The following is a 24,506-nucleotide window of genomic DNA, read 5'->3' as shown; positions in this document are numbered from 1 at the left end:
TAGTCTATGGTATAGCTATTCCAATAAGAATAATAAGAGTTCCCAGGGTGGTTATTATGATTGACAATGTATATAAGATACTAACTATCCCATGCAGCATATGAAGAGTGCAATAAATGAAATTATTATTAATCATATTACTTATAATAAATGTAAAATTGTCAAAATAGTTTTCACCATTGTAAACCTCTACCATGTCTTCTCAATCTCCTTTGCCAGCTCATACTCTCGACTCCAGGAAATATTCACTTGGATATCTCAAAAGCAACTCAAAACTCATGATCCCTCTTTCACTTCTAGCCTAGTATCCTCTTCCCTCTGATATCTTTGACAAATGAAAGCCCAGAAGATAACTTTTTATTGCCTCTTTCTACCTCACCCTCATATTCCATCATTTATTCCTGAAAAATGTTATCTCTTAAATCTCCCTCAAGTCAATCCATTCCTACCCACATTCACTGCCATCCCCTAGTCCATGCACCATTTATCATCCTTCTTTCATCTGAACTACCACAATGGCTTTCTAACTAGCTCCTCTCACCCACTGGTCTTCACCTACTCCAAATTTAATCATGTCTCTTGACTATTTAAATCTCTTTAATTGTTCCCTCTTACTCTAAAGATAAAGATCAAAATCCTAAATATAGTTTTCAAGTTGGTATATCTCCAGCATTTTATCTTTTCGCCTAGGTACCTCTTAACTTTGTCCTCTGCATATGCTTTCCCATACCTGGAGCACTTTCCTTCCCTCCCCTGGGTGCACAAAAAAACTCATCCTTCAGAGCTCTACACAACCGTTAAGTCCTCAGGGAAGTCTTCCTTAAATCTTCAGACTAGGTTTGGCTTCCCTATTATATGTACTTACAAAATGTAATACTTATTCTTTTACAGTTTTCATCACAATTTTAACTACATATTTAATCTTGCAAGCATTTAATTAATATATTTCTCACTCACTAAATTAGAACTCTTTGAGGACACAATCTCAGCAACTAGCAGAGAAGTTGAATATAGCATGAAATCATTAAATATTTTTTAAACTAATGAATGAATGGTGAAGGATGCTCCAAATAATATCCTATATGTTATACACATGTATATATGCATGACAATTTTCTTAATATTAGAAACAGAAATGTCAAGGTTATTCAAAAGTCTAAGATTTCTGACAATTTATTGCCAAATCACCGTTCTGAAAAGTTGCAACAAATTATACTCCCACCATATTTCATTGCTTTTTGTTTTTTAATGTACATATGTTCATTATCACTATATGTGAGGTTAGATTTTTTTACCAGTCATTTCAATTTCCTCTCCTGAGATCTGCATGCTGGTATCTTTAACTCATTTTTTTCGACTGGGATTTGCATCATTTTCTAGTTGATTAGAAATTATTTATTACTACCACTATTACTATCATAATTACTCTTACAATTCTGAATTCTTTGGTATAGATGATGTAACCATTTCCTTGTTTGCTACTTCTAATTTAATTATTTTTATGAAGAAAAGTATATTTTCTTCCTAATAAATCAAACCGGTCAATATTTCACTTTGTAGATTTGCCTTTGCTTTACAATGTTTTTACACAATACAAATATAATACTTACCTAAATGTTGTTCTCCTAACATTTACAGTTTCAGTTTTTACATTTAAATCTCCAGTCTAGCTGAAATGAATTTTGATACATGATTTAAGGAATGTAAGCTGGATATTGACAGCTACCTGAAATTTAAGGTTGCTTCCATATCTGGTTGCTGCTCCAGAGGCAAAAAGGAGAAATGGTGATATTGGTTAAGGTCAAAAGAGATGCCTCAGGTATTATTGAACAAGACAGCAGGGCAGGGATGGAAATCACTCTGCAAAGCCTGGACTTGGCCTAAGAATCCTTCTCAACACAGTTTCCAAGGCAGCTACCACTAGCTGATTTACGTTTTCAAGAAAGAAAAAAACAACCCAGTTATCTTTTCTTTTATTGGCAGCTACATTGTAGACCTTTTTGGATACAAGAAACAGAACCCAATCAAGCTAAATAAAAAAGAAAACAAAAGATTTATTTTAAGGATATAAACTACATAAAGTCAAGGACATCAAAGGATTAAAAAAAAAAAAACTGGAATCAGGGCTCAGCAGGATTAGACATGGAATAGACAGATTTTAAAGTAACATTCTTAATCTTTCAACCATCACATGGTTTCTCTCATCTCTGCTTCTCTCTGTACATCTATTCCATTTTCTTTCAACTTTCTCTGTTCTGCTTATATTTACAAGGCAATATAGCCATCAGTCACAAATGAGCATGGTGATCTCTAACTTGGTTAAACCCAGTGAAGAACTGCATCCCCCAGATCCAATCAAGGATTAAGCGTAAAATCACATAGCTTAAATTCACCTAGTTCTGGCTTCCTCCGAGACTGTAGGCAAAGCAAGTGCAAAAAACGACATCAAAAAACACAGTCAAATTTTCACTGTCATGCTTTACTTGGGTTTTCTAGTCTGGGAATCCAGCCTTCCTTCATTTGTCTCTTGGGATTCCTTCACCCTCTTGGTTCCCCTCCTGTCCACTATGGGACTGATACACTAGAAGGCCAAAAGATGCCTTCTCTATCAGATGGTTCCACTCACTGTCATAGAATCAAAGTAGACAGGGAAAGAGGCAGCCTAGGCTACCTGTTTTCTCTGGGTCAAAAGCATCAATATAGATCCATATGTGCCAAGGCCCAGCTCACAAGGGCTCAAGTTTTACTTACAAGTCTAAATTAAATAATGAATTATGCCTTTGCACATACCCAAAATAATAGTAACGTCAGGAGATTATCTGTTTGTGGAATATCTATTAATTCTCTTTCTCTACTGCCCCTACCCCAGTCTGAGTAGCCATGAACTCTAAACTAGACTGCTACATCACCAATCCACAGCCAGAATGATTTTTTAAAAATATAAATCTGAATTCCCAGAATGATTTGGACAGTGAATAAAGAGGTATTTGCAAAGTCCCCTTAGGGGAACTGGGAGAAAGGAAGAAAAATTCAATTTCCCAATTTGGAGAATTTCTTATACTCTCACAAGCAGTGTAGACAACCAAATCAATGGGCCAAGCCCTCAATCTTGGGGTTCGCCCCTATGAAACTTATCCCTGCAAAGGATAGGCTAAGCTTACTTAAAATTTAGCCCAAAAGTCAGCCCCAGAAAACCTCTTTTGTTGTTGTTCAGATGTGGCTTCACTCTGTAAGCCAACATGGCAAGTGGACCCAGTGACACTGAACCCCCACCTCCCACCTCACCATGTGGGATGACTCCCAGGGGTGTAATTCTCCCTGGCAACATGGGACAGAAATCCTGGGATGAGCTAGGACCCAACATCAAGGGATTGAGAAATCCTTCTTGACCAAAAGCGGGAAGAGAGAAAAGAGACAAAATAAAGTGTCAGTGGCTGAGAAATTTAAAACAGAGTCAAGAGGTTCCCCTGGAGGTTATTCTTATGCCTTATATAGCTATTCCTTTTCATTTAAGGGGAAGTTGAGTGGCTAAAGGGAAGTACCTGAAACTGCAGAGCTGTGTTCCAGTAGCCCCATTTCTTGAAGATTATATAGCTTTTACAATGTGACCGTGTGATTGTGAAAACCTTGTGCCTGATGCTCCTTTCATCAAGGGCATGTAGAGATGAGTAAAATATTTTTATCCATATTTGGATTAATAAAAACAAATAATAGAGGGAAAGAAGGTTAAAATATATTGAGTAGCTTGAAATACTGGTGGTCAATGAGAGGGAGGGGTAAGGGGTATGGTATGTATGAGTTTATTTCTTTAATCTTTTTCTTTTTCTAGAGTGATGCAAATGTTCTAAAAATGATCATGGTGATGAATACACAACTACATGATGATATTGTGAGCCACTGATTGTACACCATACATGGAATATTTGTATGTAAAAAATGTTTGTGTGTATATGTTGTTTCATCAATAAAAATATTTAACAATAAATAAACATATATATATATATATATATATATATATATATCCCTTCCTTACTTAAAACCCCTTATTGGCTCAAAATAAAGTCTAAAATCTTTATCATGTCTATAGAGTCCTACATAATCTGATCACAGCCTACCTCTCCAGGCTCATCTCATGCTACTCTTCCCCTTGTTCACTCTAGCCCTGCTAAACTCTAATCTCCTTGACTACCCTGTGCTCTTTTCTATCTCCAAGACACTGCATGTATCATTATCTCTACATGGAATTACTCATTTGCCCTCTCTTAGTCCAGCTAACTCCTATTTGCCATTTCTGTTTCAACTTAAATATTGCCTTCTTAAGGAAGACTTTCTGGTCTCAGCAAACTGGTTAAGACCACCTTATCTTTTGCTCCAAAGGTACATTATTTCTTCTTGGTGACACGTTGCAAATGAATAATTATTTACTAAATTTATAATTATTTAATATCACTCTTTCCTGCTAAAAATGCACTGTGTACCTCATGAGGGCAGTGGCTGTTTTCTTCAATCTACAGCCTAGCATACTACTGTATTCTGATTCTAAATGAAGCTTTCAAAAGAAACTTTGATCTCTCATTACTTTCCTAATCAAAAACTGTCAATTTTCCTGTCTAATATACTAAGAATAAATACTACACCTTTCCCTGTATTACTTATCACCCCTCACACATGCCCTGCACTTCCATGACAGTCAATGTTAATCCTTTCATCTGAAATGCTACACTCTTGTTAAAATCTGTCCCATCATTTAAACACTACTTCTACTGCTGTATCTTCCATGAACTCTTTCCTGATCAATCCCTCAACTGGGGATATGAACTTGTCCTCTGAAAACCCATAATAGTTTTTTGTACTTACAAGTTCTAGTCTGTCACACCTCAAAACTGCGAAGCCCATGGTAATGGTAAATGTGTCATGTGCAGAAATTAAACCTCTGTAGTAGATAAAAGTGTCCTTGAATTACTAGGTACCTTAAATATGTGCTATACTGAATGAGAACTGCAGCACCTAACTCTGAGATTTTTATAAGTTTCAAGTCAATATGAGGTCAGTCACCGTAATTGAAAATAGCAGGCTGCTATAAATGAAGACCAGACCATTACCTGCTTTGAGCATCTGTCTTCTCTAGTTTCTCCTGAAGCTGAATCCAGTCAATCAATGCTTTGAAATCTCTTACATAGTTATCCAGCATCATTAGCACCTCCTAATTTAAAACAAACAAAATGCATTAAGTCCCATCTGAGACTAAAAAGCTCCAAGAAAAAACTATTAGAGTGAATGATGTAGGAATTAATTTTTACAACATACTCCTCAATGAGAAAGCTACATAACTTAGTGGTCTGGGTTGTTTTTTTTTAATTGCCACTCCTTAGTAATATAATAAGAAATTAGTAGACTATGATAATCTAAAGACAAGAGATGATATTGCTATTCTTTCTCAAGACATTCCCAAATGGCCATTCTTTGAACCTATTTTATTTTGAAGTTTAATATATAGAAAATGCACAAAACATAAATGTACTGATAAATTATCACAAAGCAAGAACCCATGTAACCACCACCCAGGACAACAGTAACAGCAACGCTAGTCTGGAAAGGCTCCACTGGTGCCCTCATCCAATCACTACCCTATTCATCCTCCAAAAGCACAACTATCCTGATTTCTAATAGCTTAATTTTGTCCATTTTTGAACTTAATATATATGAGTTCATTTGAACTCATACAGAATGTATTATTGTATGGTTTCTTTTACTAGGTTCATCCATATTGAAGAATATAAGTGAAATTCATTTCTTGTCATTGCTGAACAATATTCTATTGCCTGGATATACCAATATTTATGTATGCAATCTACTGTGGATGGACATTTGGGTGATTTTCAATTTGGGATATTATCTATTACACTGTTATAAATATTCACATACGTGTCTTTTGCATATATGGAATGCAAGTCTTTTGAGTATAAACCCAAGAATGGGACTGCTGAGTCACAGGTAAGTATATCATTGCACTTTAGTATAATACTAAGTTATTTTCCAAAGTATTTGCCACTCCCACCAGTTCTGTACGTGAGTACTTGATCCACACCCTTGTCTACACTAGTTGTCCATTTTGGGAGTTTGGGAGCCATACTAGCACATATGTGTAATGATATTTCATTGTGGTTTTAATTTGTATTTCTCTGATGACTAACAATTTGATATCCTTTTTCTTTTTTGTGTAAAGTGCCTGTTAAAGACTTTAGCCCATTTTTCTAGAGAATAAATTGTCCTTTGCTCATTAATGTTTAACAGGAGTTCATTTTATCTTTTGAATATCAGCCTTTGTAGATTATCTGTGTTGCAAATATTTTCTATTCTCTACTTGCCTTTTCATTTTCTTAATGTATTTCAAAGCACTGCACTTTTGATAAACAGAAGTTCCTAATTTTAATGTTATCTGATTTATGAGTCTTTCACGTTAAGGTTATTGCTATTTGTGTCTTTTTTTAGAAATCTTTTCCTATCCCAAGGTCAGGAAGATATTCTCCAGTGTGATATTCTGGAGTTTTATCATTTTCCTTCAGAACTGCAATCATCTGGCATTGATTTTCTGTATGGTATAAAACAGACAAGTTTCTTTTTCCATGTGGATATGCAAATGCTAGTTGTGAAGAGTCTAATCTTTCCCCACTACCCTGCAGTGTCATCTTTGTCATAAATCAGATATACATAAGCATGGCTCCATTTCTAGCCTCTCTCCTTTGTTATTGGTCAGTTTACCTATTCTTGTCTCAACACCACACTGTCTTACATTGTTATAGCTCTTAGAATAAATCTTAAAATCCACCATATTAGATTAAACACTTCTACTGTATCTTTGACTAAAAGGTGGTTTAGGGTAATCCTGGCGTTCTTACATTTCCATATGAATTTTAGAATCAGGTTGCCAATTTCTCCAGAAAAAAAGTTGGAATTTTAATTTCAGTTGCATTGACTCTTTAGATCAACTGGAAGAAAACTAACATTTTTATAATACTGAGTCTTGTAGTCCATGAAGAGATAAACACTTTGTTCAATATCTCACAATAATGTTTTATAGCTTTTTGCATAGAGGTCTAGTACATCTTCTATTAGATTTATCACTAAAAATAAATACAGATGTTTTAAATTTTCATTTTCTTTTTCATATTCTGATAATATTGATTTTTATTATTTTGAACTTACATGCAGCAACTTTTTTAACTCACTATTTCTAATAATTTCTCTTTATATACCTCTGGATTTTCTCTATAGACACATCATCTGTAAATAATGACATATTTCTTTCTCTCCAATCCTCACCTTATATTTCTTACTCCTGCCCTTCCTTGTTGCAAACAATCTTAAGTACAAAGCTGCATAGGAATAACAACAGTAAGCTTTTCTCTTGTTTTTTTAGGTGCATGGTCCAGGAATCGAACCCAGGTCTCCCGCATGGAAGGCGCGCATTCTACCACTGAACCACATATGCAGCCCAACAGCAAGGTTTTTGACTCATTCACAATTTTAGAAGGAGCACTCTCAATATCTCACCATTCAGTATGATGTTTTCTATAAATTTTTTGAAAAATTTCCTATATCAGTATGGAAGTTTCCTTTTGTTCCCCATCTGCTAAAGTTTTATTATAAATGGGTATTGAATTTTAGCAAATTTTCTTTGGCTCTATTGAGACAATCATACAATCTTCTATCTTTATTCATCTCATTTGACAAATACTTTGAGATTAAAATGTAATACCTTTGAATCTCAAGCCTTGCATTGCTGGAATAAACGTAATTTGATTATGATATATTATCTGACTTTTGAATCATCAGATTCAACATATCAGTACTTCTACATCAATATTCTCAAGTGGTGTATAATTTTCATTTGATATTCTCAAGTGATATGTACTTTTCATTTCTCTTAAATGTTTTAGTAAACAAGTAAGGGCCTCTCTTTTTTCTCTACTCTACAATAGTTCATGTAATATACTGACTTACTTTAATTTTTTTACTCAACTGTATTTTTTAACACATAGCATAATATTCATCAATTTAAAGTATATATATAATATTCATTTTCTAGGGCTGCTGTAACAAGGTACTACAAATTGAGTGGCATAAAACTATAGAATTTTATTCTCTCACAGTTCTGGAGTTCTGCTAGAAGTCTGAAATCAAGGTGTCAGAAGGACTATGCAACCTCTAAAGGTTCTAGGGAAGAATCCTTCTTTGCCTTTTCCTAGCTTCTGATAGTTGCCAGTGTTCCTTGGTAAGGCAACCTAACTCCAATTTTTGTCTCCATCTTCACATCGCCAGCTTCTCCTTATGTGTCTTGGTCTGCATGTGACATTGTACTCTCTGTGACTGTATCTGTGTCCTCTTCTTCTTAAGACCCTATCCTATTGAATTAGGGCCCACCCTAATTCTGTGAGATTTCATCATAACTTGATTACATCTGCAAAGACCTTATTTCAAAATAAAGTCAGATTCAGAGGTAATAGGCATTTAGAAATTCAACATACATTTTTGGGGGAAATAATTCAACCTATAACCGTATATAATTTTTGTCATTTTTAGAATATTCACAGAGTCGTGAAACCTTTATCACTATTTAATTTCAGAATATTTTCATAACCCCCCAAAAAAATCCTGTACTAGTAAGCAGTCATTCCATAAGTCCATGACAACTACTAATCTACTTTCTGTCTGTATAGATATGTTTATTTTGGATAATTCACGTAAATAAAATCATTCCATAAGAAGTCTCTATATCTGGCTTCTTTCACTTAGAATAATTTTTGAGGTTTATCCGTGTTTTAGTATATTTCAATTCTTTGTTTTATGGCTAAATGATTGCATAAATATACCATATTTTCTTTATCCACTCAACAGCTGATGAACATTTGGGTGGTCTTCACTATTTTGCATATGGATTTCATACCTGGCTACTTTGCTGAATTTGTTTATTAGTTCTATCAGTTTTCAGTACATTCTTCTGGGTTTTCTACATATAGGATCATGTCATCTGCTTATAAAGATAGCTTTATTTCTCCCTTTCCAATTTGGATGCCTTTTATTTCTTTTTCTTGCATAACTGCTCTAGTTAGCACTTTCAGTACAATGCTGAATAGTGATGGTGACAGTGAGCATCTTGGTCTTGTTCCTGATCTCAGGAGTAAAACTTTTGCTCTTTTACCACTGAACATGATATTAGCTGTGGGTTTTTCAAATATGCCCTTAACAATGTTGAAGAAGTTTCCTTCTATTTCTATTTATCTCAGTGTTTCTTCACAAAAGGATGTCCGGTTTATCAAATGCCTTTCCTGTGTCCACTGAGATGGATCATGTGATTTGGGCTTGCCCTGTTACTGCAACTCTGTTTTCTAGAGCTTTAGAAAAGATGTTTCTGCCAGTTCTTGGCTGGTCAAACCTTCTGTGGGGGGAATGGAGCCCTGAAGCATCTCACTCCACCATCTTGATGCGGGTGGGGACTATTTCCACTTTTCCACTGTTATAATACCGTGTGAACATTCGTGTACAAGCTTTTTGTGAATGTATGTTTTCAATTCTCTTTGACATACACCTTGGAGTAGAAATGTTGGGTCAAAAGGTATGGTAGTTAGGTTCGGTGTCAACTTAGCCAAGTGATGATGCCCACTGATTCGGATTCTGCTGCCTTAAATAATCATGCGAAATTCATCTATAGCTGATTACATTTGAGGTAGGCTAAGGGGAGTGCCTTTCACAATGAGTGAGGTTTAACTTAATTAGCTAGAGGCTTAAAAGAAAGAAGTCAGAAGAGAGCTCAGCAGCTCAGCATACGCCATCTGGCACTCACAACTAAGAGCTGCAAGGAATCACCCAGGAAAAGCAACTGGAACCCAGAAGCCAGAATGAACACCAACAATCGTCACTGTGTGCCTTCCCATGTAACAGAGAACCTCAGATGAAAGTTAGTTGCCTTTCCTCTGAAGAACTATAAATTTAACCAATCCATCTCTAGCATGTTGCATTCTGGCAGCTTTGGCAAATTAAAACATATGGTAACTCTAAATTGAGCATTTTGAGAACAATTATCAAACTGCTTCCCACATTAGCTGTACCATCTTACTTTCTCACCAGCGATGCATGAAGGTTCTGATCCTCCATATCCTCATTCTCATCAACAGTTTTTATCATCTGTGCCAGTGTGAATCTATTATGTACCCCCAGAAAAGCCATGTTTTAATCCTGATTCAATATTCTGGAGGTAGCCGTTTCTTTTCACCTTAATTCAATACTGTAGAGTGATAACTTTTTTTTGTATGCTGTATGGCGGGGGTCACATTTCATTATTTTTCCATGTTAGTATCCCGTTATCACAGCACCATTTGTTGAGTTTTTGTTTTTTTCTTTGTTTGTGTGCTTGTTTGTTTGTTTTGGGAAGTGCATGGGCTGGGACTCAAACCTGGGTCTCCCACATGGCAGGCGAGAATTCTACCACTGAATACCCTTGTACCCCCTAGAGTGGTAACTTTTGAATAGGTTATCTATACGGAGATGTGACATGTCCAAATGTGAGTATGACCTTCTGATTACATGGAGATGTGACTCCACTCATTCCAAGTGAATCTTGATGAGTTTACTGGAATCCTATAAAGAGGAACCATTTTGGAGAGTCAGAAATGACAGAGTCAACAGAAACTGCAGAGCAGAGCCAACACAGATGCCAAAACGTGGAAAACAGAGACACAGATGTTTGGAGATGCTTGGAATCCAGAAGATGTTGCCATAAGATATTAAGCAAGCCAGCACCTGGAGAGAGCCCAGGGAAGCCAAGAGTTCTGAGAGCCAGCCCTGGAGAAGCAAAGTGAGGAACCCCCACAGGAACAGAAGCTGAAAGCAACAGAGCCCAGGAACAAGGGACCAGCAAGGGACCAATGTGCCGTTCCAGCTAACAAAGGTGTTCCTGACCCATTGGTCTTCCTTGAATTAAGGTATCTTTCCCTGGATAGCCTGGACAATTCTATAAGCTTTAAACTATAAACTTGTAACTTATTAAATTCCCCTTTTTAAAAACCATTCCACTTCTGGTATATTGGTTTGTTTACCAAACTAGAACATCATCTAACATTTTAAATCTAAAATCCTACTGGATATGAAGTGGTATCTGGCATAGTTTTCATTTTCATTTACTTAATGACTGATAATGTTGTGCATCTTTTCTCTTGGATACTTGCATATTTCTTTGGAGACACATATACTTCAAGTGTTTACCCATTTTTAAAATTTATTTGCCTTTTTGTTGTTGAGTTAAGAGCTCTTTATATATACTGGATACTAGATCCTTACAAGTATATAGTTTACAAACATTTTCTTTCAATCTGTGGGTTGTCTTTTCACTTGATAATGTCCTCTGACATGAAATTTTTAATTTTTATGAAGTCCAATTCTCTAATTTTTCCTTGGTTGCTGTGCTTTTAGTAGCACATCTAAAAATTATTGTCTAAACCAACGGAATTGAGAAACACTTCTTGACCAAAAGGGGGAAGAGAGAAAACAAACAAAGTAAAGTTTTAGTAGCTGAGAGACTTTAGAGCTGAGAGGTTATCCTGAAGGTTACCGTTGTGCATTATATATATATATATATATATGTATATCCCTTCTTAGTTTATGGTGTATTGGAGTGGCCAGAGGGAAGTATATGAAACTGCTGGACTGTATTCCAGCAACCTTGATTCCTGAGGATGAATGTAAATACAGTTTTTACAATGTGACTGTGTGATTGTGAAAACCTTGTGTCTGATGCTCCCTTTATGCAGGGTATGGACAAACGAGTAAAACAAAATAAGGACATGAATCTCGTGGTGGACTATGAATGTGGTTAAATGTACAAATATAAAAACTTTCTCTCATGAAGTACAGCAAATGTATGACACTGTGAGAGGGAGTTAATAATAGTGTAGTATGTGGGGAAAATGTATCTACTGCTAACTATCAATATCTTAATATCTTTTCATCAACAGTAACAAATATATGACAATATTAGGGGGTCAATAATAGGGGGCTAAAGTGCATGTATGCTTTGGGTTTTGTTGTTAATGTTTAATTTTTTGGAGTAATGAAAATGTTCTAAAATTGACTGTGGTGATGAATACACAAATATGTGTTAATACTGTGAGTCACTGATTATATATGTTGGACGGATGCATGGTATGTGAACATATCTCATAAAATTTCAATTAAACAAGTAGGGGAAAAAGAACAATAAATAAATAATGGGGGGTGAGGGGTTAAAAAATTAGGTAGATTAAAATACTAGTGGGTAATGAGATGGAGAGGGGTAAGGTGTATGGGATGTATGAGCTGTTTTTTTTTTTTCTGGAGTGATGCAAATGTTCTAAAAATGAAATGATCACAGTATCAACTACGTGATGATACTGTGAACCACTGATCTGTATATTTTGGGTGGTCAGTATGGTACATGAAGATATATAAATAAAATTTTTTAAAAATAAAAACACATAGATATGAAATTATAAGAAGGTCACTGTGTTAGTTAGATTCAGTTGTCAACTTGGCCAGGTGAGCATACCTAGTCTTGTTGCTGCAGACATACACCAATGGTACGTGAACCTCATCTGTTGCTAATTACATCTGCAGTCAGCTAGGAGGCATGTCTGCTGCAATGAGTGATGTTTGACTTAATTGGCTGGTGCTTAAATGAGAGATCGCAACGTAGCACAGCTAAGCAGCTCGGCATTCCTCATCTCAGCACTAGCAGCTCAGCCCAGGCCTTTGGAGATACAGAAAGAAGTCACCCCGGGGAAGGTTGTTGGAACCCAGGGGCCTGGAGAGAAGGCCAGCAGAGACCATCCTGTGCCTTCCACATAAGAAAGAGCCTCAGTGGAAAGTTAGCTGCCTTTCCTCTGAAGAACCAACAAAATAAATCCCCTTTTATTAAAAGCCAATCTGAGACTTCCGGAGAAGATGGCGGCTTAGTAAGACGCGCGGGTCTTAGATCCTCCTCCAGAAAAGCAACTAAAGAAACAGAAACAATACGAAACAGCTCCCGGAGTCACGATAGAGACCAAAAAAGACAGCGTACCCCATTCTGGAACGGCTGAACGGGTAGGGAGAATCCACTGCTGTGAGATACCCGAGGGGTGCACGTTTTCCCGGCTGGGGTGGCTGGCGTCTGGGGTCCCCTCCACGCACGTGGCTCCCCGGTCTGACTGGGAACATTGGATAGCGGGGCCCTCCCGTCACGCTTGGCGTCTCGGGCCAGCTGGGCAATTTGGACCAGCACTCCCCCAAGCCACGGCCAGCGACCCCCGCCTCCACGCGCGGTTTCCCGGGCCGACTGCCCCGCAGACAAACGACCGCCACGAGCGCCACCTACTGGGCAGGAAAAGAAAAACAGAGCCCAGAGATTCCACAGAAAAACCTTTCAACCAGCTGGGTCCCACACCCAGGGAGATCTGATCAAATGCCCAGACACCAGCAGAAAATAATGGATGACGCTCGGAAAATTGAAGATATGGCCCAATCAAAGGAACAAACCAATAGTTCAAATGAGATACAGGAGCTGAGACAACTAATGCTGAATATACGAACAGAAATGGAAAAACTCTTCAAAAACCAAATCAATAAATTGAGGGAGGACATGAAGAAGATATGGGCTGAACAAAAAGAAGAAATAGAAAATCTGAAAAAACAAATCACAGAACTTGTGGGAGTGAAGGACAAAGAAGAAAAAATGGAAAAAACAATGGATACCTACAATGGTAGATCTAAAGAGACAGAAGCTACAATTAGTGAACTGGAGGATGGAACAACTGAATTCCAAAAAGAAACAGAAACTATAGGGAAAAGAATGGAAAAACTTGAGCAGGGAATCAGGGAACTGAATGACAATATGAAGCGCACAAATATACGTGTTGTGGGTGTCCCAGAAGGAGAAGAGAAGGGAAAAGGAGGAGAAAAACTAATGGAAGAAATTATCACTGAAAATTTCCCAACTCTTATGAAAGACCTAAATATACAGATCCAAGAAGTGCAGCGCACCCCAAAGAGAATAGACCCAAATAGGCGTTCTCCAAGACATTTACTAGTTAGAATGTCAGAGGTCAAAGAGAAAGAGAGGATCTTGAAAGCAGCAAGAGAAAAACAATCTGTCACATACAAGGGAAACCCAATAAGACTATGTGTAGATTTCTCAGCAGAAACCATGGAAGCTAGAAGACAGTGGGATGATATATTTAAATCACTAAAAGAGAAAAACTGCCAACCAAGACTCCTATATCCAGCAAAATTGTCCTTCAAAAATGAAGGAGAAATTAAAACATTTATAGACAAAAAGTCACTGAGAGAATTTGTGACCAAGAGACCAGCTCTGCAAGAAATACTAAAGGGAGCACTAGAGTCAGATACGAAAAGACAGAAGAGAGAGGTATGGAGTAAAGTGTAGAAAGAAGGAAAATCAGATATGATATATATAATACAAAAGCCAAAATGGGAGAGGAAAATATTATCCAAACAGTAATAACACTAAAAGTTAATGGACTGAATTTCCCAATCAAAAGACATAGAATGGCAGAATGGATTACGACCCAGCAATACCACTGCTAGGTATCTACTCAAAGGACTTAAAGGCAAAGACACAGACGGACAGTTGCACACCAGTGTTTATAGCAGCATTATCTACAACTTCAAAGAGATGGAAATAGTCAAAATGCCCATCAACAGACGAGTGGCTAAACAAACTGTGGCGTATACCTACGATGGAATATTATGCAGCTTTAAGACAGACTAAACTTATGAAGCATGTAATAACATAGATGGACCTAGAGAACATTATGCTGAGTGAGTCTAGCCAAAAACTAAAGGACAAATACTGTATGGTCCCACTGATGTGAACCGACATTCGAGAATCAGCTTGGACTATATCATTGGTAACAGAGACCAGCAGGAGTTAGAAACAGGGTAAGATAATGGGTAATTGGAGCTGAAGGGATACAGACTGTGCAACAGGACTAGATACAAAAACTCAAAAATGGACAGCACAATAATACCTAAGTGTAATGTAACTAGGTTGGAACACTGAATGAAGCTGCACCTGAAATATGGTTTTTTGTTTGTTTGTTCGTGTGTTTGTATCTTTTGTTTTTGTTTTTTTCTTTTTCCTTTTTATATATATATATATTATTAGTATTATTATTTTAATTCTCTTCTCTATATTAACATTCTATATCTTTTTCTGCTGTTTTGCTAGTTCTTTTCCTAAATCGATGCAAATGTACTAAGAAATGATGATCATACATCTATGTGATGATACTAAGAATTACTGAGTGCATTTGTAGAATGGAATGATTTCTAAATGTTGTGTTAATTTCTTTTCTTTTTTTTGATTAATAAAAAAATTAAAAAAAAAAATAAATAAAAGCCAATCTGTCTCTGGTGTATTGCATTCCGGCAGCTAGCAAGCTAGAACATGCCACAGAGAGGCCAGAACCCGAAACAATGAAACCTGTCAGAGAGGGACCAGCAGACAACACCATGTGCCTTGCTATCTGACAGAGGAACCCAAGTTCACCAGTAACCGACCTTCATAATCGCAGCATACTGTTGATGGCTTAAGTAGACATTTTCATGACCTTAGAACTGTAAACTCGTAAGCTAATAAATCCCCATTGTTAAACGTCAATCCATTTCTGATATATTACATTTCTCCAGCTTTAGCAAACCACAACAATCTTTTATTTTGAAATAATATTAAGCTTACAGAAAAACTGTAAGAATAGTACAAAAACCTCTATAATACCCATCAGCCAAATTCCTCAATGCTTAACATATGGCATAATCGTTTTTACTATTCTCTCCAAATCTATGTTTTTTTCTGTACCAACTGACAGTAAAATGCAGATATGACGTCACATTACTCCTAAATATATCAGTAGTTATTTTCTAAAAAACAAGGACAATCGCTATAGAACCACAGAATAATCAAATCAGGACAGTAACATGATACAATACTACCAACTAATAGACCACTTTTAAATTGCATCAACTGTTTCAATAATATTTCTTTAGAGAAAAAAATTATACTCCGCAATCCAATCCAGGATTATACACGGTATTTAACTGCCATATCATCTTCAATCTGGAACAACTGTTTCTCAGTCTTTCATGACATGACATTCTTAAAAAGTACCGGCCAGTTATTTTGCAGAACACTCCTCAGTTTAAGTTAGTATTAAATTAGATAACATTAATCAGATTTAGGTTATGGCAAGAATACCACAGAATTTATTTTGAATTCTTCTCAGTGCATTATATCAGAAGGCATTATGACAACTATATGTCCTATTACTAATTAATTTTGATCATTATATCAGAAGACATATGACATCTATATGTCCTATTACTAATTAATTTTGATCATTTGGTTAAAGTGGTATCAACCAGGTCTCCCCCACTTAAACTTCTTATTTTTCCTTTTATAATTAATAAATATTTTGTAGAAAGATACTCTGTGACTATATAAATATCCTATTTCTCATCAAATTTTTGCCCACTATTTTAAAATCCACTGATAATACTTGCCGAAATCAATTATTATTATAATAGCTTCCAAATGATGATTTTCTAATTCCATCATTCCTTCTAAATTTATTATTAAGCATTCTAATGTATGAAAGATTCCCTTCTCATTTATTTATTTATTTATTTCAGTATGGGCTCACAGATTCCTATTATATTGAATAATCCATTAATCCACTTTATATTCCTAGGCTCAAATTGTCCCAGATTTGGCCAACAGGCCCTTAAAGTTGGCTTCTGTGTTTCCCTAACATATCTCCACCACTCTGTGAGCACCTCTTAACTTTCTATCACAAAAAGATTTTTCAGGCTCATCTTATATTTTTCCTGTCCCATCCCTGGAATCCATCATTCCTCCAATAAGCCCTGGTTCCTTTTATTGGAGAATGATATTTGATCAATATATAGATGCTTCATGTGTTCACTGCTTTTGGTATGTCAATGCTTCTAGGTCCTCCTAGCAGAGAGAACTACGAAGTACACGCATACACATACACACCCACATCTACATCTATTTATATATTTAACTATCTATAGGTATTAAAAACCATCAGTTCACATTAATATTTCCAAATTCCAATCAATCAGTCAAGGTTCATTCTAACCTTCAATGTTTTCATATACGTAAATAATTGCTCCAAAAATAAGAAATCTAACTCCTTTTATCTTTAATATATTTACTTATTTGCTTAAGTAATACCTCTTCTGCAACCAACTCCTGAGCCTGCCAGCCATTTCTCTTTTAAAGCTATGGGGTTACGTACCAATTCTTAATATTGAAATAAACCAGACACAAACACTGTATGATCTGATGTGTAATAATTATAATAAGTAAACTCATAGAGTCAGAATCTAAAATATAGGTTACCAGGGAGAACGGAGTACAACAGAGAGTTAGTTTCTATTCTTATCTTTATTATTTTCTTCCTTCTGACTTCTTTAAACTTAGTTTTGTTTTTTCCTAACTTCTTGAACTGGGTACTTAGATCACTGGCTTTCCACCTTTTATTCATTTCAAATATTTACATTTTTAATAAGGTTATAAAGTTCTCTTCAAGCATGACTTAAGGTCCACCCCACAACTATTATTTTTATTATCACTCAGTTAACCATATTTTCTAATTTCTATTGTAATTTCTTTTTAACCAATGAACTATTTAGAAGCATTTTGCTGGGCTCCAGTCCTAGGACTTCTATCTTTTCTTGTATTATCCCCCTGTGTCTCTTCACTGCCTAAGAATTCTTCATTCTCTTAAACTTCTAGCAGATCTGTTATATCATGTAAGTCCACTAGTTGTCCTCCGTGTGAGAGTAAGACTGAATTACGTAGTCTATCCCTGCTGGCAGTGGAAACCCTTTCATCCAATGATGGAGTGGGTGTTTTTGCCAGTGACTTAGGTAAAAACTGTAAGGCATGCTGATGCAATTTACAGATGAAGCAGTATCATAGGAGACAACAAAATCTAAATACCAAAAAGAGAAAAAACCTACACCATTTAATATGCTAGTCACTTACCATATGTAGTTATTTTATGCTTTTAAAATGGCTTGTTGTGGAATTGTAACCTATTTCAAACTCTGAAATGTATTCTACAAGTAACTGTGGTGCTGTGCTTTGAAATTTACACCTTTTTTGTACACATATTATTTTTCACAAAAAAAGAAGGAAAAAGGTTGATTGTGATGATAAAAAATATATATAAGCCCTCTAGTTCCTATATTCTGAAGCAGCTAGAAGGAAAAATATGAGAGGATTGTATGGTAGCCCATGACAAACTCTGGGATCTGTCCTTCAACAAAGCACTTGTTGAAGAGTGCTTTGAAAACTATTGTTTTTTTATTTCTCTGCTTTGTATATATGTCATACTATACAATAAAAAAAGTTAAAAATAAAAAAAAAGAGAGAAGGATCAACGGAGAAAGAGGAGTTGTATCAGAGAAGACAGGATTTAGTAAATGAGTATGACTGCTGAATCATTATACTGGTATTTCTTTTTAGTCTCCAGTGTCTTTGAAGAAAACAGCTGAAATGGTGAAACTGTAACCTACACCATACTTTGAAATTTGTTCTAAAGCTACTTGTTAAAATGTACTTTGAAATTTATTGCTTTTTGTTGGTATATATTTCACAATAAAAAATGTTTAAAAAAAAACTGGCTAGTATTTCTGTTGCTCAGATGTGAGCTAGATCTCTAACCCAACTCTGGGAGTGAAATCATTCCCCTCCCCACTACGTGGGCCATGACATTCTGGGGTGAAATGGGGGCAAGGCAACCCCCATTGGCTTGGATGAATTGAAGGATGAATTGACCCTGGCATTGCGGGTTCAACAATGTCATCCTGACCAAAAGGAGGAAAAGAAGTATAACAAATAAGGTATCAGTGACTGAGAGAATTCAAATAGAGTTGAGAGGCTACTCTGGAAGTCACTCTTAAGCAAGCTTCAGTAAGACATTGCTACCTATCAGAACTTGTCAAACCCCAAACAAAATCATTCCAGTCAATCCTAAAGACAACCTAAGGCATTGTATAAGATTCTAAAAAATGAACTTCCAAAATAAACCTATCAAGATACTTACATGCCTCAAAAACAAAAGAAGATTACTAAGCATATCAAGATGCACACGGATATAGTTCAGCCTAATGAACAAATTAAAACATGGGAGGAGACACAGATATTGGAACAACTAATCAAAGATGTTCATATAACTCTACTAAATAAAATAAACAGGATGGTTAATGGCATAACGGAGATCAAGAAGACACTAGAAGAGCATAAAGAGGAATTTGAAAGAATAAATACAAAAACAGAATATAACATAGAGATTAAAGATGCTGTAGACCAAATCAAAAATATACTCAACACATGCAACAACAGATTTGAAGAGGCAGAAGAAAAAATAAGCAAACTAGAGGACAGAGACAACTGATTTTGAACACTCAAAACAGGAAATGGCAAAAAATATTAAAAATTTTTGAATTGGATCTCACAGAAATGATAGCCAAAACAAAGCACACAAATAAAAGAATCATCAGTGTCCCACAATGAGAAGAGAAGAGAAGAGTAAAGAGCTAGGAATGTTAGTTGACGATATAATGAGCGAAAACTTTCCAACCCTTATAAAGGGCATAAATATGCAAATCAAAGATGCCAAAAAAAACTCCAAATAGAATAAATCCAAATAGGCTTTCCCCAAGACACATAATAATCAGTCTGTCAAACATTGAAGAGAAGCAAAAAATCCTGAAAGTGGCAAGAGAAAAACAATCTACTATATACAAGGGAAACCACGTAAGACTAAGTTCGGACTACTCAGTGGAACTCTATGGAGGCAAGAAGGCAGTGGTACGATGTATTTAAGATCCTGAAAGATAAAGACTTTCAGCCAAGCATACTGTACCCAGCCAAACTGTCCTTCAAAACTGAGGGACAGATTAAAATTTTCGAAGGCAAACAAATCCTGAAAGAATCTGTCACAAGAGACTGCCCCTAAAAGAAATATTACACGGAGTTCTGCCTGTTGGGAAAAAAAGAAAAAAAAAAAAGGGAGAAAGGCACAGAATTGAAGAATTCCAGTAAGGGGAAACTCAAGGACAAACCGAGATAGAGGGAAAAGAATATATGGATCTGAAAAACAAAATCCAAAGGATAAAACGGTAGATTCAAGAACTACCTTTTCAGTACTAACTTTTAATGTTAACAGACTAAACTTACCAATTAGAAGATACAAATTGGCAGTATGGATTAAGAAATATAATCCAGCTACATGCTGCTTAGAAGACACTTGTCTTAGACACAAGGATTCAAACAGATTCAAAGTGAAAGGATGGAAAAGATGTCCCATGGAAGTTGTAACTAAAAGAAAACAGAAGAAGATACACTAATATTGGACAAAACAGACTTTAAATGTAAAGATATCATAAAAGACAAAGAAGAACACTATATATTAATAAAAGGGACAATTCACCAAGAAGCAATAACAATCATAAATAATTATGCTCCCAACCAAAGAGCTCAAAAGTGCATCAGACAGACATTGGCAAAAACTGAAGGGAACGAGAGAAACTTCAACAATAATAGTAGGAGACTTCAATACACCATTCTCCTCTATAGATAGAACAACCAGATGGAGGATAAACAAGGAAATAGAGAAGTTAAACTAGTTGATAAACGAATTAGGTCTAACAGACATATATAGGTCATTACACCCCAAAACACCAGGATATACAATCTTCTCTAGGGCTCATGGAACACTCTCCGGGATAGATCATATACTGGGGCACAAAATAGTCTTTATAAATTTTAAAACACTGAAATTATTCAAAGCAACTTCTCTGATCACAATGGAATTAAGCTGAATATCAATAACCACCAAAGAATAAGAACATTCACAAATATAAGGAGATTAAATAACGCACATTTAAACACCAGTAGGTCAGAGAAGAAATTGGTGGAGAAATGAGTAACCATTTTGAGACAAATGAAAATGAGAATACAACACATCAGAACTTACAGGATGCAGCAAAAGTTGTGCTGAGTGGGAAATTTATTGCCCTAAATGCCTACTGAAATACAAGAAAGAGAAAAATCGAAGACTTAACTGCTCAACTGGAGGAATTTGAGAAAAAACAGCAAACTAACCCCAAAGCAAAGAGAAGAAGAGAAACAACAACAATTAAAGCAGAGTTGAATGGGAGAACAAAAGAACAACAGAAAGAATTAATGAAACTAAAAATTGATTCTCCGAGAAAATCAATAAAATTGATGGACCACTAGCAAGGCTGACAAAGAAAAAGAGAAAGAAGATGCAAAGAAACAAAACCAGAAATGAGAGAGGGGTTGTTACCACAGACCCGGAAGAAATAAAAGAAATCATAAGCCCATATGATAAACAACTATATGCCAACAAACTAGACAACTTTGATGAAATGGACAAATTCCTGGAAACAAACAAACAAGCCACACTCAGGAAATAGAAGATCTCAACAAACCAAAGTAAAGAGATTCGATCAGTCATCAAAAATCTTCCTACAAAGAAAAGCCCAGGGCCAGATGGCTTCACAGGGGAATTTTATCAAATATTCCAAAAAGAACTAACACCAATCCTGCTCAAACTTTTCCCAAAAATTGAGGAAAAAAGAACTCTACCTAACTCATTTTATGAAGCTAAAGTCATTTTAATACTAAAACCAAGTAATGATGCTTTTAGAAAGGAAAACTACAGGCCAATCTCCCTAATGAATACAGATGCAAAAATTCTCATCAAAATACTAGCAAATCAAATCCAATGACACCGTAAAAGAATTATACACCACAACTAAGTGGGGTTTATACCAGGAATGCAAGGGTGGAGCAACACAAGAAAATCAATGTATTAACAGCACATTAATAAATTAAAAGGGAAAAAAAATCACATGATCATCTATCTCAATTGATGCTGAAAGAATAATCAACAAAATTCAGCATCCTTGTCTGATAAAAACAAAGGTAAGAATCGAAGCAAGCATCCTCAATATTAGAAAGAGCATTATGCTGGTCTGAAAACATCATGTGCCCCAGAAACCAATAACCAGCATCATACTCACTACAGAGAGACTGAAAGCCTTCCCCCTAAGATCGGAATGAGACGAGGATGCCCACTGTCACCATCATTATTCAACCATTGTACTACAAGTTCTACCTACAGCAATCAGGCAGGACAAAGAAATAAAAGGCATCCAAATTGGAAAGGAAGAAGTAAAACTTGCATTATTTTCAGATGACATGATACTATCCTTGGAAAATACAGAGAAATCTACAACAAAGTCACCTGAGCTAAGAAACAAATTCAGCAAGGTGGCGGGATATAAAATTAATGTGCAAAAATCACTAATGTTTCTATATAAAAACAATGACCTGAGTAATCAGTTAAGGAAAAAATTCCATTCAAAATAGCAACTAAACGAACCAAGTATCTAGGAATGAACTTAAATATGGGTATAAAGGACATGTACACAGAAAACTATATAACATTGCTAAAAGAAATCAAAGAAGATCTAAGTAGGTGGAAAGACATTCCCTGATCATGGATAGGAAGGCTAAATATAGTTACAATGTCAATTCTATCCAGATTGATCTACAGATTCAACACAGTATCAATAAAATTCCAACAACCTACTTTGAAGACATGGAAAAGCTAGTTACCAAATTGATCTGGAAGGAAAAAGAGACCTTGAATAGCTAAAAGTATCCTAAAAAAAGAAGAATTACATGGGAAAATTAACACTTTCTGATTTTAAAACTTATTATAAAGCCACAGTGGTCAAAACAGCATGGTACTCTACAACCTTCAGATGGGTCCCTGGTCCAGATAAGCCCTGAAACCTAGCCCAGCCTCTCCAGAACATGAGATAGTTCCATCTCCCTACCCCATATTAGTGACAGACCCTTCCAATATCAAAAATTTAGAATTGCTATAGTCCAAACACCCATAAAGAGGGATGGAAAGATCAAAGGTGATAGTGGAGTTATACAGAGAAGATAGGATTTAACAAATGAATATGAATGTTGAATCATTAAACTGATATATCTTTTAGTCTCCAGTATTTTAGAGTAGCTAGAAGTAAGAACCTAAAATTGTGAAACTGTAACCCATGTCAAATTCTGAAATATGTTCTACAATTAATTCTGGTGCTGTGTTTTGAAATTTATAGTTCTGTATGTATGTTATTTTTCCCAAAAAAAATGAAGGAAAAAAAGTCGATTGTGATGATAAAAAAAATATTTAAGCCCTCTATCCTCCTATATTCTGGAACAGCTGGAAGGAAAAATGTGAGAGGATCGTATGTTAGACCACAACAAATTCTGGAATCTGTCCTCTAACTACTTGTTAAAAAGTGCTTTGAAAACTATTGCTTTCTTATTTCTTTGCTTTGTATATATGCTATATTATACAATAAGAAAAGCTAAAAAAAAAAAAATAATAATAGCATGATACTAGCACAAAGATAGAACTATTGACCAATGGAATAGAATCGAGAGTGCAGAAATAGACCACCAAATCTACGGTCAACTGTATTTTGACAAGGCCACCAAATCCACTGAACTGGGACTTAATAGTCTTTTCAATAAATGGGCATGAACTAAATAGCAATAGCCAAAAGAATGAAAGAGGACCCTGACCTCACACCTTATACAAAAATTAACTCAAAGTGGATCAAACGCCTAAATATGAGACTTACACCATAAAGCTTCTAGAAGATAATATAGGGAAACATCTTCAAGACCTAATAATAGAAGGAAGCTTTCTAAACTGTATACCCAAAGCACAAGAAAAAAAAACAGAAAAAACAGATAACTGGAAACTCCTTAAATGTTTTTATGCCTCAAAAGACTTTGTCAAAAAGGTGAAGAGGCAGTCAATTCAATGGGAGAGAATATCTGGAAATCACATGTAGGACAAAGGTTTGATATCCTGTATACATAAAAAAATCATACAACTCAACAACAAAAGAACAAACAACCAAGTTATAAAATGGGCTAAAGATATGAACAGGCATTTTTCTGAAGAGTAAATACAGATGTCTCACAAGCGCACGAAGAGATGCACATTTTCATTAGCTATAAAGGAAATGCAGATCAAGACTACAATGAGATACTACCTCACACCTATAAGAATGGCTGCTATTAAGCAAACAAGAAACTACAAATGTTAGAGAGCATGTGGAGCAACTGGGACACTTATGCACTGTGGGTGGGAATGTAGAATGGTTCAGCCACTATGGAAGACAGTTTGTTAATTGTACCCAATTGATCTATAGACTCAAGGGAGTACCAATCAAAATTCCAACAACCTACTTTGAAGATTTGGAAAAGCTAGTTACCAAATTCATCTGAAAGGGAAACAGATATTTAGGAAACTAAATATCAAGTTGCCCTA

General features: G+C 35.7%; 1 protein-coding gene across 8 annotated transcripts in view; it reads right to left on the bottom strand.

The window, feature by feature from the left end:
- The window catches only part of SCAPER (S-phase cyclin A associated protein in the ER), a 678,157-nt gene that overhangs the window by 509,427 nt on the left and 144,224 nt on the right, over positions 1-24,506 (bottom strand). For all 8 annotated transcript variants that reach the window (XM_077128470.1, XM_077128471.1, XM_077128472.1 and 5 more), the window contains one exon: positions 5,103-5,203. In XM_077128470.1, coding sequence (XP_076984585.1) covers positions 5,103-5,203 — 101 coding nt within the window. The remainder of the gene's footprint in view (positions 1-5,102; positions 5,204-24,506) is intronic.

Source organism: Tamandua tetradactyla, chromosome 14, assembly GCF_023851605.1.
Source record: "Tamandua tetradactyla isolate mTamTet1 chromosome 14, mTamTet1.pri, whole genome shotgun sequence".
Lineage (NCBI taxonomy): Eukaryota > Metazoa > Chordata > Mammalia > Pilosa > Myrmecophagidae > Tamandua > Tamandua tetradactyla.
This window is presented reverse-complemented; position numbering and strand designations above follow the sequence as displayed.